Source organism: Anoplophora glabripennis, unplaced genomic scaffold, assembly GCF_000390285.2.
Source record: "Anoplophora glabripennis isolate ALB-LARVAE unplaced genomic scaffold, Agla_2.0 scaffold80, whole genome shotgun sequence".
Lineage (NCBI taxonomy): Eukaryota > Metazoa > Arthropoda > Insecta > Coleoptera > Cerambycidae > Anoplophora > Anoplophora glabripennis.
Genome location: NW_019416401.1, coordinates 27 through 14909, shown reverse-complemented (window position 1 = coordinate 14909; position 14883 = coordinate 27). Strand labels below are relative to the sequence as shown.

At 33.3% G+C, this 14883-nt stretch overlaps 1 protein-coding gene across 1 annotated transcript; it reads right to left on the bottom strand.

Annotated features, from left to right (window-relative positions):
• Positions 1-4761: 4761 nt before the first annotated feature.
• LOC108913804 (apoptotic chromatin condensation inducer in the nucleus) lies at positions 4762-14659 on the bottom strand. The gene is made up of 7 exons (XM_018719429.1): positions 14537-14659; positions 13251-14400; positions 12502-13114; positions 12062-12227; positions 11813-11993; positions 10200-10321; positions 4762-5358 (listed from the first exon to the last, which is right to left on the bottom strand). Exons 2-7 carry the CDS (start codon positions 14398-14400, stop codon positions 5245-5247), a joined length of 2346 nt encoding a protein of 781 aa, XP_018574945.1. The 5' UTR covers positions 14537-14659; the 3' UTR covers positions 4762-5244.
• Positions 14660-14883: the final 224 nt, after the last annotated feature.

Genomic DNA, 14883 nt, shown 5'->3' with positions numbered 1-14883 from the left:
TATACCAATTTTCAACAAGTATACCTTTTTTATGTAGAATTGTCCACGGAATCTAATGATTATTAGGTCATTGGCGTAGAAGTTGGAGTAAAAAAAATCCTCTTTACTACCCATTCCTACGCCACTGACTTACAAAAATTAGTAAATTTTACAGTAAATTATGCACATATGTAAATGTTAACACCACATCAAATTTGAATCAATTTGTTATAAGCATACCAACGATTTCGTAAATAATATGATTCTAACAACCGACCAATACGGCCCTGTACAGTGAAAACGGTGAGACTTAGACCTTTACTTTATAAGGCAATTCTGAGTTATTTAATGAGTTCTATTTGTGGTTAAAGTTTGCTTCACTCGAACTAAAACACCCTGTATATACCATTATAAATAAAAATACCCAGTTCGGCAGCTGTAAGACTCATTTTTTGTTCGATTATCAGTACATTTTATATACTGATAAGAACTTCAGCCAAACAAAATCACATTTTATTACTGTTTCAGAAAAACTTAGTGACCCATATCAATTCACGAGATAAATCCGACGAACATAACAAATCACGATTATATACGCGTTAAACTCTAATCGTTACAGCATATTACTGGTTCTTGCAGGAAAAATCTTTATGAAACAGTTCGGGTTCTGACTTTCACGTATTAGCACTAACCCTAAAGCAAATACGATTCTTCTACAGTTGAGAACTTGCCTGAACGTTAACGATAGAGGAATCAGTTAAAATAAAAATTTGTGATTTTTATCCAACTTTTAAAAGTAGTGTTTTCCATGGAATATATTTTTATTATTAATTAATAGCCGTTCTAGAACTTTTCACTTCACAAATTAGGATTCGAGATATCACATTTGTAAAAAAAAGAAACATGTTTAATTAGCTTTCATAAAGTCTTGTTCCCTTTCCAGTCAACGATTAAAATACTCTTTAAACGAATCATACGAAATGATGTACACCTTTGTAAATGGTTTAAATAAAGATTTATTATTAAACTCGTTTCATTTTTATATCCAATAACTTGAGTATGCTGATTAATACTTTCAGACGATCAGCTACAAACTCGTCACAGATTTGAAGCAGTCCATGCAATATTGCCATACTGATGTCTCGGTACAGTATAGTTAATAACCGATGGTTTTGGATTAACAGATTTACGCATATATTTCTGCTAAAATAATTGAAATTATTTTTTTTTTGTTTTTATCTGCATTAGGACAAAAACCCACTATTACACTCCGACATTTCATCTTTTTTATTACATATTCAGGAGTTTGAATGAATTCCAATTTCTTTGAAATAGAAAAGGTTAATATTCTCTATTTTATATCTAAGGCACTTATGTACAATTACAATTATATAAAACCCAACACAGTCTCAACATATTTAAAAAAAAAAACATGAAATTTGGAGGTTTTTTTTTATTGTACTGTCTGACCTAATCTTTATCAAAAAAGAAAAAAGTAGCTGCCGAAAATCACCAACACAATATTTAAGGAAACTGTTCATGATCGGCCACATGCATCGGAATAAGCGTACATGAAGTATATAATAAAAATACCCAGTATGGCAGCTGTGAGAGTCAATTTTTTGTATGTTTGATTTATAAGCTTGGTACATGTTACAATGAATACGGATATATTTTTGCAAAACACAAAAATAGCGTTTGCAACAAAATTAAAGAAAAATTTAGAGGATATTTATTGAATTTTATTCTATGCAGTCATTCAATTATGTCAAAATTTTGTCTGTTTTGTTGTTAATATGAAACAAATTCTATATTTTGGAACAATGCTTCATGTGTGGACTGTAGATACATAGAATCCCCCCAATTATTTGTCAGTTCTGAATTTGGTTATAAATCAATGAAATTTGTGGAAAAGTTGACTTTTTTTAAACTTTTTCTGGAATTTGTGTCCCTCATCACTTTTTAACATAAAAACTGCGAATTTCTAACCTGAATCAGCCTTTACAGTAATGAAACTTTAGCCCAACTTTGAACAAAATGAATTTCAGACGTAGCTCGACCGGCACATTTTTAAAATTTTTTCGATGTAGCGACTCGTGCCAAAATTTAATTCAGTAAATAGACATGAATATTAGGAAAAATTCCGTAGAATTGAATGAACTACTTTACCACAGCTGAATGTTAGGGCCTCGTTTCCAAAATGCCGTCCAAAGTTCGCAAAAAACATTTTCTTCATTTAAAAAAAAACATTTTAGAAAAAATGTTTTAGACAAAAGTTGTAGAACTTTTTTAAGCAAAAAATTTGAGAACAACCCGATGTCACTTGAAAAACAAATGTATTAGTTATTGCAAAAAAACAGCTAAAAATAGCCTTTTTTAAAAATTGTATCTTGAAAACGGAAAAAGATTTTCTTACGAAACAGAATATGTAGTCCTTGGCAAGTAGAATAAGTGCATTTTTGTAAAATTGGGAAATATTTGATAGTTTTTGCAAAAATTGAGTTTTTTTTTTTTAAAAATCATTTTTTTCCAATTTCTATAAATCGTACAGTAATAAATACACTTACGTGACCCATCTTGGGCTTAAAATTTTCTCTAACACTTGTACTTTCCTGTGCAAATTGTGTGCGTATTGCAAAATAATTGCAAATATGCAAAAAATCTACCGAAATTTTTGAGTATGTATATCTTTTTCTTATCATTGAAATTTAATCGGAATGGAATTGTTGACATTTGAAAGCTGACATTTTTTCACGAATTAAAAGAAAAATATCCTATGACCAACAGGAGTCGAGAAAATTTTTTTTTTTTTTTCAAAAAATCGCTACGACCTCATTTATTAATAGTAAGGTCTGAAATTTACTCACGTTGTAGTTAAATACTTTTCCTTCAATATAAAAATAGCCCCCCTTTTTTTAGAGTAAATTTAATTTCTGTTGTGCCCCGTAAAATGATTGATCTGCTCGACACGATGCGAGTGGCAGGGGCAGAAAGACTGTGGAAAGATCTACATTTATCGAGCCAAAAAGTGAAGTCAGTTTCGGCAGATTTTTTGCATATTTCCAATTATTTTGCAACAAGCGCACAATTTGCACAGGAAAATACAACTCTTAAGGAAAATTTTAAGCCCGAGATGGGTCACGTAAGTGTATTACTGTATGATTTATTGAAACGAAAAAAATGTCTTTTTTTTCAGAAAAACTCATTTTTGCAAAAACTATCAAATATTTTGCAATTTTACAAAATTGCACTTATTCTACTTGCCAAGGACTACATATTCTGAGTTTCATAAAAAAATTTCATTTTAAAGATACAGAAGTTTTTAAAAAATGCCATTTTAGCCTTTTTTTTTGCAATAACTAAGACATTTCTTTATCAATTGATATCAGACTGGGCTCAAAATTTTTGTTATAGGTTCTACAACTTTTGTCCAGAACATATTTTTTAAAATGAAAAAAAAAACTTGTTTGCAAACTTTGGACGCCATTTTAAAAATGAAGCCCTAACATTCAGCTGGGGTAAAGTAGTTCACTTAATTCTATGGAATTTTTGCAAATTTTTACAAGTCTGTTTACTGAATTAAATTTTGAAAAAAATGAGGTATTTTTGATAATTTGACTGCCTGATTGAGGAACTAAACAAAACATAATCTACGATACAAATCCCTAAGCCCCCACTCAGCGCCGAAACAAGGCTCTAGGCAGAGTAGGCACACGCCTATAGGCGCAAGCTGCTAGGGGCACGGAAAGGAGTTGAATACAAAAATTAAAAAAATATTTTTGTAAAAAAATTATGGGAATTTTTGCAAAATCTTTATAGTTTCCGAGAAAAAAATTATTGAAGTTGTAGTATTTTCAACCTTTATATCGCTGGACTGCTGTAGTCTAGCGTCATTCGTGTTGTACGCTGTGAGCGACGCGCTCTCTCTCAACATGGCTCCAAACGATTCCGAATACTGAAATCCGATGTTAGTATTTACGTTTTTGCGATAGTGTTTACATTAGTTCTTCAGGTATCAAATTTGGTTTAGGTGTATAGGAATTCGGGAGTTGATGGATATCGTTTTAATTTATGGTGAAGCAAGGCAACATTTGTGTTAGTTCATGGAAACTGGTTAAGACGGGCCCAAATGTGTTTACATGTCGGTGGACAAAATTTTGAACAGTTGTAACATCAGGTGGGTATGTCAAATTATTTTATTAACTAAAACCACAAATTAATTTTATTAATTAATAATAACAATAATTTTATTTATTTCTTTCCTTGGGAAAGAAATTCTTCCAATTTTTGGTTCATTTTTTATTAGACTTTGCCCCGTGCCGGTCGTCGTTTAGCAAGGTCAGGTTTTACAGTGTACCAGTTTCCAGTGCCGTGCAGAAGTGTATTTTCAAATCATTTTCGAACTGCCCTTTTTGATTTTTTTAAAAATTAAATAATAAATAATTAAATACAAAATTGTATGTGTAAGAATCCCCTGTAGGTATATTCATTTTTTTTTTGGATAAGTCTGAATCAGCCTGTATATTAGCTTTTTTTAATTATTTTTAATTAATTTAAATTCCTTTTTTACAAATAAAAACTTATATACTTAAAAATAAGTAATTTTTCCCAAACTTTTCAAAGCGGTGTTGCATGTTTTTGTTATTTTTTTTATTGTAATTTTTATTTTTTCTTTTTTGTTTTTGTTCTTTTTCATACAAATTTTCATGAAATCTTGTTCCCTTTTCAGCCGACGATTAAAATACTCCTTAAACGAATCACACGAAAAGACGTACACTTTCGTAAATGGTTTAAATAAAGATTTATTATTAAACTAAACTCGTTTAATTTTTACAATTAGTAACTTATATCCAGTAAGTTGAGAATGTTGCATAACATTTAAGACAATCTGCTAAGATATCGTCACAAATTTAAAACGGCTTGTGCGATATTGCCACACTGGTGTCTGTCGGCCACGGTACAGTTAATAACGGACAACCGACAATCGACAAATTAGAAATCTTCCTCGACTACGTGCATCCCTCGTGGAAGAGACTTTACTCGGACGATGAGGCTGGAATCCTATAAAAATCAGGGTTACTGGAGATCCGCACGCGTTCGCTCTCGCACACCGAAATGGGAAATTTACGGAAAGTAGAGTCGTCAAAGGAGAGGGGAGGAGAGAAAAGGAGGGGGGAAAAAAACCACACACGCACACACCCACGCGATTTCCACATGCACACATTTAAACCTTATCTCTGAAAAAAATCTGAAAAAATGAGAACGTTAACGCCTTCTGAACGGGATACGCCTGCCGTCCCTCGCACGCCCCCTATTCTCTTCTATCCTCCGCTTGTGCTCCTCCATGCGAACCAGCCTCTGCTGCTGCTTCGTCACTATCTGAAAGACAAGAATTAAATGCTGTATGCGTCCGTTATAATCCCAAATAGACAAAAATTTATTCCTTAGGCCAAAGCAAGAAAAACAGTTCCTTGAAATGATTGAAAACAAATGATTTTTAGGGGCCCCCAGATATAAAACCAAGGATTGTTCATGATCGGCAACATACAGGGTGTCCCGAAATTCATGCAACAAAATTTGGTCACAGATTCTTAAGACGAAGAGTGACCATTTTTTCAAAATTCGCAGAGAACTAAAGAAAATAGATAAAAATATGTTTTTGGTCTCAAATTACTCGTAAAAAATTAAGATGAGCATAGCTTTTGGTTTTTTGAAAATTTTCAAAAATCACCCCCATTTAGGGGTTGAAAAGACGCCCAAAATAAAGAATTGAATGTTACCAATAAATATAAAAACTATTAGCATGTGAATTTTTCTATCAAATGATTCTTGATGATACTGAAATAAGCATGTTGAATTAGAAAATCCACCCTTAAGCGTGCTCAGGGGGTTGAATCATCCCCAAAAATAGAGAATATCAGAAATAATTGTAAAAATTACAAGAAAAAAATATTAAGATAACTCACATGTTAATAATTTTTATATCAATTGGTAATATTCAAATTCTTAATTTTTGGCATTTTTTCAGCCCCTAGGTAGGGGTGATTTTCAAAATTTTCAAAATACTAAAAGCCATGCTCATTTCAGTTTTTTACGACAAGTAATTTGCGACCAAAAACATATTTTTATGTATTTGTTTAATTCTCTGCGAATTGTGAAAAAACTGACGAAAATCACAGGTTTTTTGCGGTCACTCTTCAGAGGACCCATATTTTTTATTTCTGTCAAGTGGCCCCCTCTTTCGGAGTTACAGCCCCCTGAAATAGGCCCCTAAGAATAATCTTTTTTTTATATCTCAGAACCCTGTTGTACGAGAATCACTAAATTTGGTACACAGGGGTTTTATGACACGTGGAATCTGGTGGTGCTACGCTTTTTTGCGGGGAACCCCCTTAAGACAATTTTTCGTGGGACCCCTTGCCTTTGGAGCTAAAAAGATTTGGACGCATATTTAAATTTCTTAAAAATTATTAGTCCGCCAGAAACCCATTAAATTTAGAAACTTTTTTGTCTCTCGATATTTTTTTCATAAAACGCATTGTTTTCGAGAAAAATGTTAAAATGTGATCGAATGTGTATCGTGAAAAAAATATCGAGAGACGAAAAAGTTTCTAAGTTTAATGGGTTTCTAGCAGACTAATAATTTTTAAAAAATTTAAATATGCTATCAAATTTTTCTGGGTCCAAAGACAAAGGTGCCCACGAAAAAGTGTTCCCCGCCAAAAAGCGTAGCACTATCAAATTCCACGTCATAAAACCTGTGTGTACCAAATTTAGTGATTCTCGTACAACGATGATGAGATATAAAAAAGACTATTTTTAGAGGCAGATTTCAGGGGGCTATAAGACCGAAAGAGGGGCCACTTGGCAAAAAGAAAAAATACGGGTCCCCTAAATTTGTCTTAAGAATCTATGACCAAATTTTGTTGCATTAATTTCCCGACGCTCTGTACGTCGGAATATATATACTGAACATAAAAGTTGGGTCATATAATAAAAATACCCAGTATGGCAGCTGTAAGAGTTGATTTTTTTTATGTGCTTCATTTACAAGATCTATAAGCCTGGTACAGGTTTAAGTTTGGAGATCATCATGTTCATGAAGTTGATACATCACTTATACCTTTGGATGCAATCACTAACAACTCTCTTGCAATTAACAAGGAAAGACGAAGGAAATTTTAAAATAACTGTTCCATTTCTAAACAATCTAGCACGAAAACCTCTTCCAAGAAAATAATTGCTATGCAGTAAAGCTTTTATGCGTTGATAATATAAAACTACGCTTTCTAATTAAATTGGTTATACAATTTGCTAAAATATGACGAGGTACTCAAAAAAATGAAAATTATTTTCTGAAAACTAGTTGTACTATTCATGAGAAACCATCGTAACCGACACAGTGATTGTTTTACCAACCTGTTTTTAATGCACTTGTCAATTTTTCAATGATGGGCTTGACGAAGCAACGCCCGAACTTCCAATTCTATTACCTTTCAAAGAAAAAGCAGAGGAAACACTGTGAGGAAGCGTACGGAAAGGAAACTCTAAGTCAGGCAAATATTCAGACACTTCGCCCACTGCCGAATGCCACTTGAAGATGAACTCCGTTCGGGGCGCCCCTCAATAGCCAGAACAGACAAAAATATTCAAAATCAATCGATAAATTGGAAGAAACAACTGAAATTTTCCTAATTGAAACAAAAATGATACGTGTCACAACAAAGTTTGTTCCACGACTGTTTTCTGATGGCCAGAGAGGAAACTATCTCAGACTTTGCCGGGATTTAAAAAACAGTCACAAACTGATTCGAATTTTTGTCAAGAGTCATGACAGGATATTAATCGGCTGTGACTCCAAAATGAAACAACCATCCAGCTGATGGACGACAGTGTCATCGCCCGAACCAAAAAAAAGCACGGTAAGTGAAATCAAATGGGAAGTTCATAATGTTTTTTTTTTTTTATATCAGGGGGGTCGTTCACATTCAATTGTTCTTCAGGGGGCCACAGCAAACAAACATTACTATCTGCAAATGCTGCAGCGACTGCAAGAAAGAAGAAAACTCTGAAGAGAAAACGGTAAGAGGGGTGAATTGGTGAAGGCACCGAACAACATTATTTCAGGTTATAAAAAATGTTCGAACAGTAAAACTACTATTAGGGCAGTATTTTGAAGAATTTATCTCTTAAATAAAAAAAAAATTAAATTTATAATTCTCGTCTTTTTTGGGGTACCTCCTCGTATCAAACAAAATGTACAAGGGTATAAGAAATCAAATGATAAAATCGAGAGTTAAAAAATAAATCAGTATCGTCTCAAAAAGAAATTTATGAGGTTAAAGAAGCTGTAATTGAAAAAATAAAAATATATTAACCAATAAATTTTAAACGGTAATATGAAAGTTGTGTCAGTTCATCTAAAATGACAGGAATAAAAGAAAAATTTAAATTTTAACACCCTGTATCTCCGTGTTTCCAGACACGTTCATAGGAACTTTTTCTCTTACTTTGATTTTTCGATCTACTTTACTCACTCTGTATTTAAAAAAATGTAATATTTGACATCCCTGCCAAAAAAAAAAAATGATTTGATTCAAACGTACATTCAGAAAGATGGTTCGACTTTTTTTTTTAAATTTTCAAAATATTGTATTCTCAAAATCATAAATTTTACAGAATTTTTTTGAAGGTAAAAATATGGGTTTTAAACAACTGTACTTTAAATTTTTCACTTTTGTGAGTCATAAAAAAGATGGTTGACGAGCGCTTTTATATAAAAAAAAAAAATTATACACCGCTGACAAAACGCAAATTTAACTTTTTCCGATAAAAAGTGTTAAAAACTTTGTATAACTGGAACAATATTAGGAGCAATTTTGATTTGTGGCGTTAAATTTTTTCTGGGTGCTTAAATGCTGACAGTTGTTAAAATATTATAATTTTTTTTAAATATATACATTTTATTGTTAGTCTCATATTTTTATTTATTTCACAGGTGCTGTGCTATTTCAAATAAATTCAAAAGTTTTTCTAAAAAACGTATCACATGAAGTCAAACATTATTCATCAATACCAAAAATCTAAGTTTGCTCACCTCGCATACAAGATTCTTAACTTTAAAAAAGCAACCCTAAATAAAATGTAGAAATAGTAATATTTTTTTTACACGATCTTTATTTTTGGGCAATTCTTCTAAATCTAAGCAACTTTTCTTAATATCGTTTGGCAAATTTTTAAAAGTACCACGACTTCACTCTTGAATATATTTTTATTTTTTGGCCTGCCCCGTACGCTGTTGGACCTGGAACCATTCTAAGAACACCCAGCATAATTATCGGACATGCATCAACTTTTGGCGGTGATCCAAATTTTTATTTGCAAATAATAAAAAAAAATGTCCCACCCTTAATGGCGCACACTGTATATAGAAGACCGCTAAAGAACACAAAATATACAAAATCATTACCTCAAATGGATTAATCTGAAGTGAAAAAAGATGTTTCTGCACGAAATATAGAAATTTTAATGTCGAATAGTATAAACATTATGCAATTAAAACTGGGACGTTTGAACTACTCCATCAGACTTAATGCCTCTAAAATTATTTTGTCATTAGCAGTCATTTTCAGTTTTTACAAAATAGAAATTAATAATTAATATTTAACAAACGTTTGATTGAAATTTTTACATAATGTTTAAATTTGACTATAAAATACAGAATTACCTTTAGTTAATTTCTTCAAATAGGAAACCCTATTATATTTTTCATTCGTTTTAATTCTTCTTTGAATTTGAGGTCATTCTTTAAAAAATAAAAATAAAATACTGGATTAAAATTTATTTTAAAACCAGTTATGGGTCACGGGACGATTTTAACAAAAGTTTTTATTCATGAATGGGCAGATTTAAAATAAAAACCAGTTTTTTTTCATATTAAGAGGTTTTGAAAGAATTATCACAAGGATGTATCGATTTTTTTTTTTTTTGATAAAAACACTTGTTACTTCCGTTTCTATGACACTGAAAAGGCTGAAAAATTTAAAATAGCGATAGCGATAGAATATTATGCGTTAACGATTACTTCCTTTAAATAAATTTTAGGAATAAATATTTCAGAAAAAAAAAACCGAACCACTCTATACATAGAAATTACAGCTAGCTAAAACTTTATTTGAAGGAATCAGAATATTAGAAAAAAATAAGTATTTTAAACTTACTTCTTCTGGAGTAAGGGGTTGCCAGTATATGCTCGGTGTAGCTTTGGTCTTTAAAAACAAGTCATCCATCAACTTTTGCGGAACCGAATCCTCATTTTTTCTTTTCTTATTACTGATGTAATCTAAAAGAACAAACAAAAAGATATAAGCGATGTTTTTTTTTGTGTTGTCTGTACCGAGGACAAAAACTACACTGAAATGTAATTTTTTAATTTTCACGTTTCATATTGGAAAACCATTAATTATATCAAAGTATGGGTACTTGAGCCAGTTCTGATCACCATTTAAGCGAATCTCTACAATAAATTAAAAAAAAAAAAGTATTCAGAAATTATCTGAAGCTGAATAAAAATTAATGATAGAATACAAAAAAATTAGGGCAAATTATTCTGGTTATATTATGGATTAGAACGAGAATGTACCCATTCACTTCAAATTCATAACTGTAACATGTCACTCAAAAAATCCCTAGAACTGGGGAAAAAAATCTGCAAATTGGCAACACTGTGTGGTTGTGCTTGGGCATACACATCGAGACTGTAGATTTCCAAATCTGCATAGATCTCATTACAATTTATGTTACTAACGTCTATAAAAAAACCAATTTATAATTTTGAATTTTTTCACTCAATCTCCAGAACTGGGTGAAAATAACTGAAATCTGGCAACATTGCGTGCTCGGGCATTGAATAATTAATGCAATTCTGTGTTCATTATTCTGGTTATATTATGGATTACAACAAAAATGCACCCATTTAAATCATAACCGTCACATTCACTCAAAAAAATCCCTAGAACTAGGGAAAAAAATCTGCAAATTGGCAACACTGTGTAGTTGTGAACAGGAATACACGCCGAGACTGTAGATTTCCAAATCTGCGTGGATCTCATTACAATTTCTGTTATTAACGTCTATAAAAAAAACATACTTTATAATTTTGAGTTTGTCCACTCAACTAATCTCCAGAACTGGGTGAAAATAACTGAAAATTGGCAATATTGCGTGCTCGGTCATTGAATAATTAATGCAATTCCGTGTTCATCATTCTGGTTATATTGTAGATTTCAACAAAAATGCACCCATTTAAATCATAACCGTCACATTTTTTCACTCAAGAAATCCCTATAACTGGGGAAAAATTCTGCAAATTGGCAACACTGCGTGGTTGTGCTCGGGCATACACATTGAGACTGTAGATTTCCAAATCTGCATAGATCTCATTACAATTTCTGTTAATAACGTCTATAAAAAAAACCATACTTTATAATTTTGAATTTTTTCACTCAAATAGTCTCTAGAACTGGGTGAAAATAACTGAAAATTGGCAACATTGCGTGCTCGGGCATCGAATAAATTAATGCATATCCGTGTTCATTGTTCTGGTTATATTATGAATTGCAACAAAAATGCACAGTCATATTTTTCACTCAAAAAATCCCTAGAACTGGGGAAAAAACTGTAAATTGGCAACACTGCTCGGGCATAAGTACGCACTTTGGTAATATTTCTGAATTAACGTAGATTATAATGTGAAAAGTACCCATTTACACTTCATTAAAGTCGTCAACAAAAGCAGTAAAAATAATGTTTAATTAAGACATTTTCAATTTACCTTCTGGCGTGTAAGACCGGCGACTGTGTTTCCTCGATCTTGCCCTGCTCCTGCTCCTACTCCTCGAGAACCTCCTATGTGGGTCTTCCTTCCCCAAATCCCACTCGCGAATCGGAGCGTCCCTCTTCTTCCTGTCCTCCCGGTCCCTGTCCTTGCCTTTGACGTCCCCCCTTTCCGGTTCCTATTAAAAAAAAATCAACCGATTTAAAACGGGGCCGTTAAAAAAAAATGCGGCAAAATTCAACGTACCCTATTCTCTTTCTCGGGTAACTTCTCGGGAAGAACAACGGGGGCCGGAGCTGGATTCTTCGCCTTGTCCAGGTCTTCCGCCGTGGCGTAATCTATGACCAGTTTCTTGCCGTTCCCGATGGGCCAGTGGACCCCGTGCAGGGCGTTCCTGGTCGCCTCTGCTTCCCTGAAACGAGAGGTTTTTAACAAAAATTCTTTATCCACTGTATAACTTTAAGTGGAGGAGTCACATCCAAGAATTTTTGGAAAAGATTTTATTAGTTTTTAATAAAAAGCATTTGTTACATTTTTTAAAGCACCGTGTTTACTTTGCGAATCTGTGTCAAATATTTTTCACTGACCTGCAGATCAATCCACCTGATGAGATATGACAAGGTGCTCGACGAATAAAAAACAAATAGCCAACGTTAATTCCGCGAAATAATGACTGAAATACTCACTCGGAAGTCTCATACTGCACGTAACATTTCGACTTGATCCGGTCCGTCCAAAACCCCTCCTCCTTAATTTTCCCCGTCCGCTCCAAAAGCTCCTTCAGCTGTTTCACAGTGAACGGTCTCACCAAGTTGGTGATGAACAGCACGTCAGAAGTGGGATTCTTGGCTGGACTGGGAGGCGGGAGTAATTTGCTCGCAGTGTCGTCCACGATGCTTATTTTCCTGTTCATGGCTATTATGTTGGAATTGGATTCGACTTTCGCCTCCCCAGACGAATCTTCCGAGATCTGCTTTTCATAATCCGGTCTGTCGGAATCTTCAGACCTGTTGTCAATGGACGCTTTTCTCTTATGCTCGCTCTCCGATTTTTTTCGTTCCCTGGGAGTCGACTCTAAGACGACCTCGTTTTCGTTAAGGAATTCTAGACTGGGGCAGACGATTTTTATGGATTCCACGTCCACTTTATAAAACGAGGATGTGAGCTTATTCAACCAATCGGATCGCGTCCAACTTTGTCGTCTCAGGGCGACCCTTTTAGTCTTTTCCTCGCCGTCGGAACCATCTCGCGAAAGGGTCCTTATTAATTTTATTTGCTTAAATGCCTTATTAGCTTTCCCTAAAAGTTATTTTTTTCAGTATTAAGTAAATATCAAAATATTTATAAAAAAAAATTTAAGTATTTTACAAATACTTTTATTTTTACTAAAAATAAACGATTAAAATTTTGTTATAAAATTAAAAATAAATATTACCTTCTTTGCTCTGCTCTTTCTCTTCAGACAAATTACTCAGTCTCGTTTTCCTCTCTACAATCTCTTCCGATAAACTACGGGAAATACTAACGTTTTTGTTGTCAGATTGTGCCTCACTAATATTACTGTCATCGGTGGTATGTCTCTTCAAAGTAATTTTTTTACTTTGTTTTGTTTCATCAGTTTTCTTGTTTTCATCAGCGGAATTAGACATTTCAATTTTCAGAGCAGAACTTTCAATCTTGCCAGTTTCTTTATTTTCAGGTGGGGATCTTCTCAGAGTGATTCTTTTTTTAGAACCAGAACTATCACGATGTTTGGATTTTTCGTATTCTTCACTAGAAGACTTTTTCAGTTTATCGTTTCCATTGTTACATTCTGAAGCCTCTTCAGTGGGATTAATTCCGGGTTTTTCATCGCAATTTTTTTGAGACACGGCATTACTATCGATATTTTGAGAAGATTCATTTATCTCAGCATATTCACTCACAAAACCTGCTTCTAGCACTTTCTGTTGTTGATCTTCACTTTGAGTCGCTACAGTATCTTCAAGTTTGTTGCCATCTTGTGCCTTGGAGTCGAATTTCGGAGTATCATTTACATTTTGAACAACATTTTCATTATCAGCATTATCATTAGAGGGTGACTGATGTGTCCCCTGTACATTTTCATTTTCAGTTTCAGGCTCAATAATAACCGAAGATTGTTCAAAGTTTGAGTTATTTTTACCTTTAGACTTACCTTTGTTTATTTTCTCTTCCATATCTTCAATACCTTCTTTCCCTTCTTCAAAATCCTTATCATTATTTGATATGGAGCTATGTTCTTGAACATAAACTGAAGATATTTCCTTTGGATTTTGTCCGTCTATGTTGATTTCACCTTGTATGTTACTGTCACTTGCAAAAGACTCTACGGATACATCATTAATTTTTGTTTCAGTGTCAGATTTTACATCTACGGATGATGCGCTATTTTGTGCAAGAACGGAACTTTTAGCATCAGGTTGCAGCTCATCTAACTCTTCGCTTGATCTTGAAGACGATCTCTTTCGCCTTTTAGACGACTGTCTATGCGATTTCCTTTGCAACTCTGATTTTGCTTTTTCTGGAGATAAATTTCTTGTATTCCTGGAGGATTTACGACGCATCTATAAAATTAATTGATGAATATTAAAATACTGGGCCTCTAGGTTAGAACTTAAATCGTGACGCCATATTTATTACAGGCAGCATCATTTTTACCAGAAATGAGGAAAAAAACTTTACAATATATAATTTACTTACTTCGAAGTGACGATTATCCTATTTGAAAACTAATCTAGAAAAGTTGTCCCTCTTTCACCTTTAATAAATTAGATATTCACAAATCAAAGAATTAAAAACGCAATAACTGATTACTCGCCCGTCAACCACAGAAAATGAAAACTGGTGTAAATTTAGATAATCCAAATAATCGACCCATGGCCCATGACAATCGCAGAACGCCATACCCACTTTGATCCAATAGATGGCGATAAGACTTTTTTATTTTATTTTATACTTTTCTCCCCATTGACTGTTACGTTTCAGTTCCTAGCGGGCAGCCGACCAGAGCACACGTGTTTTGTGAAAGTGTAGTGCAAGGAGCAAAT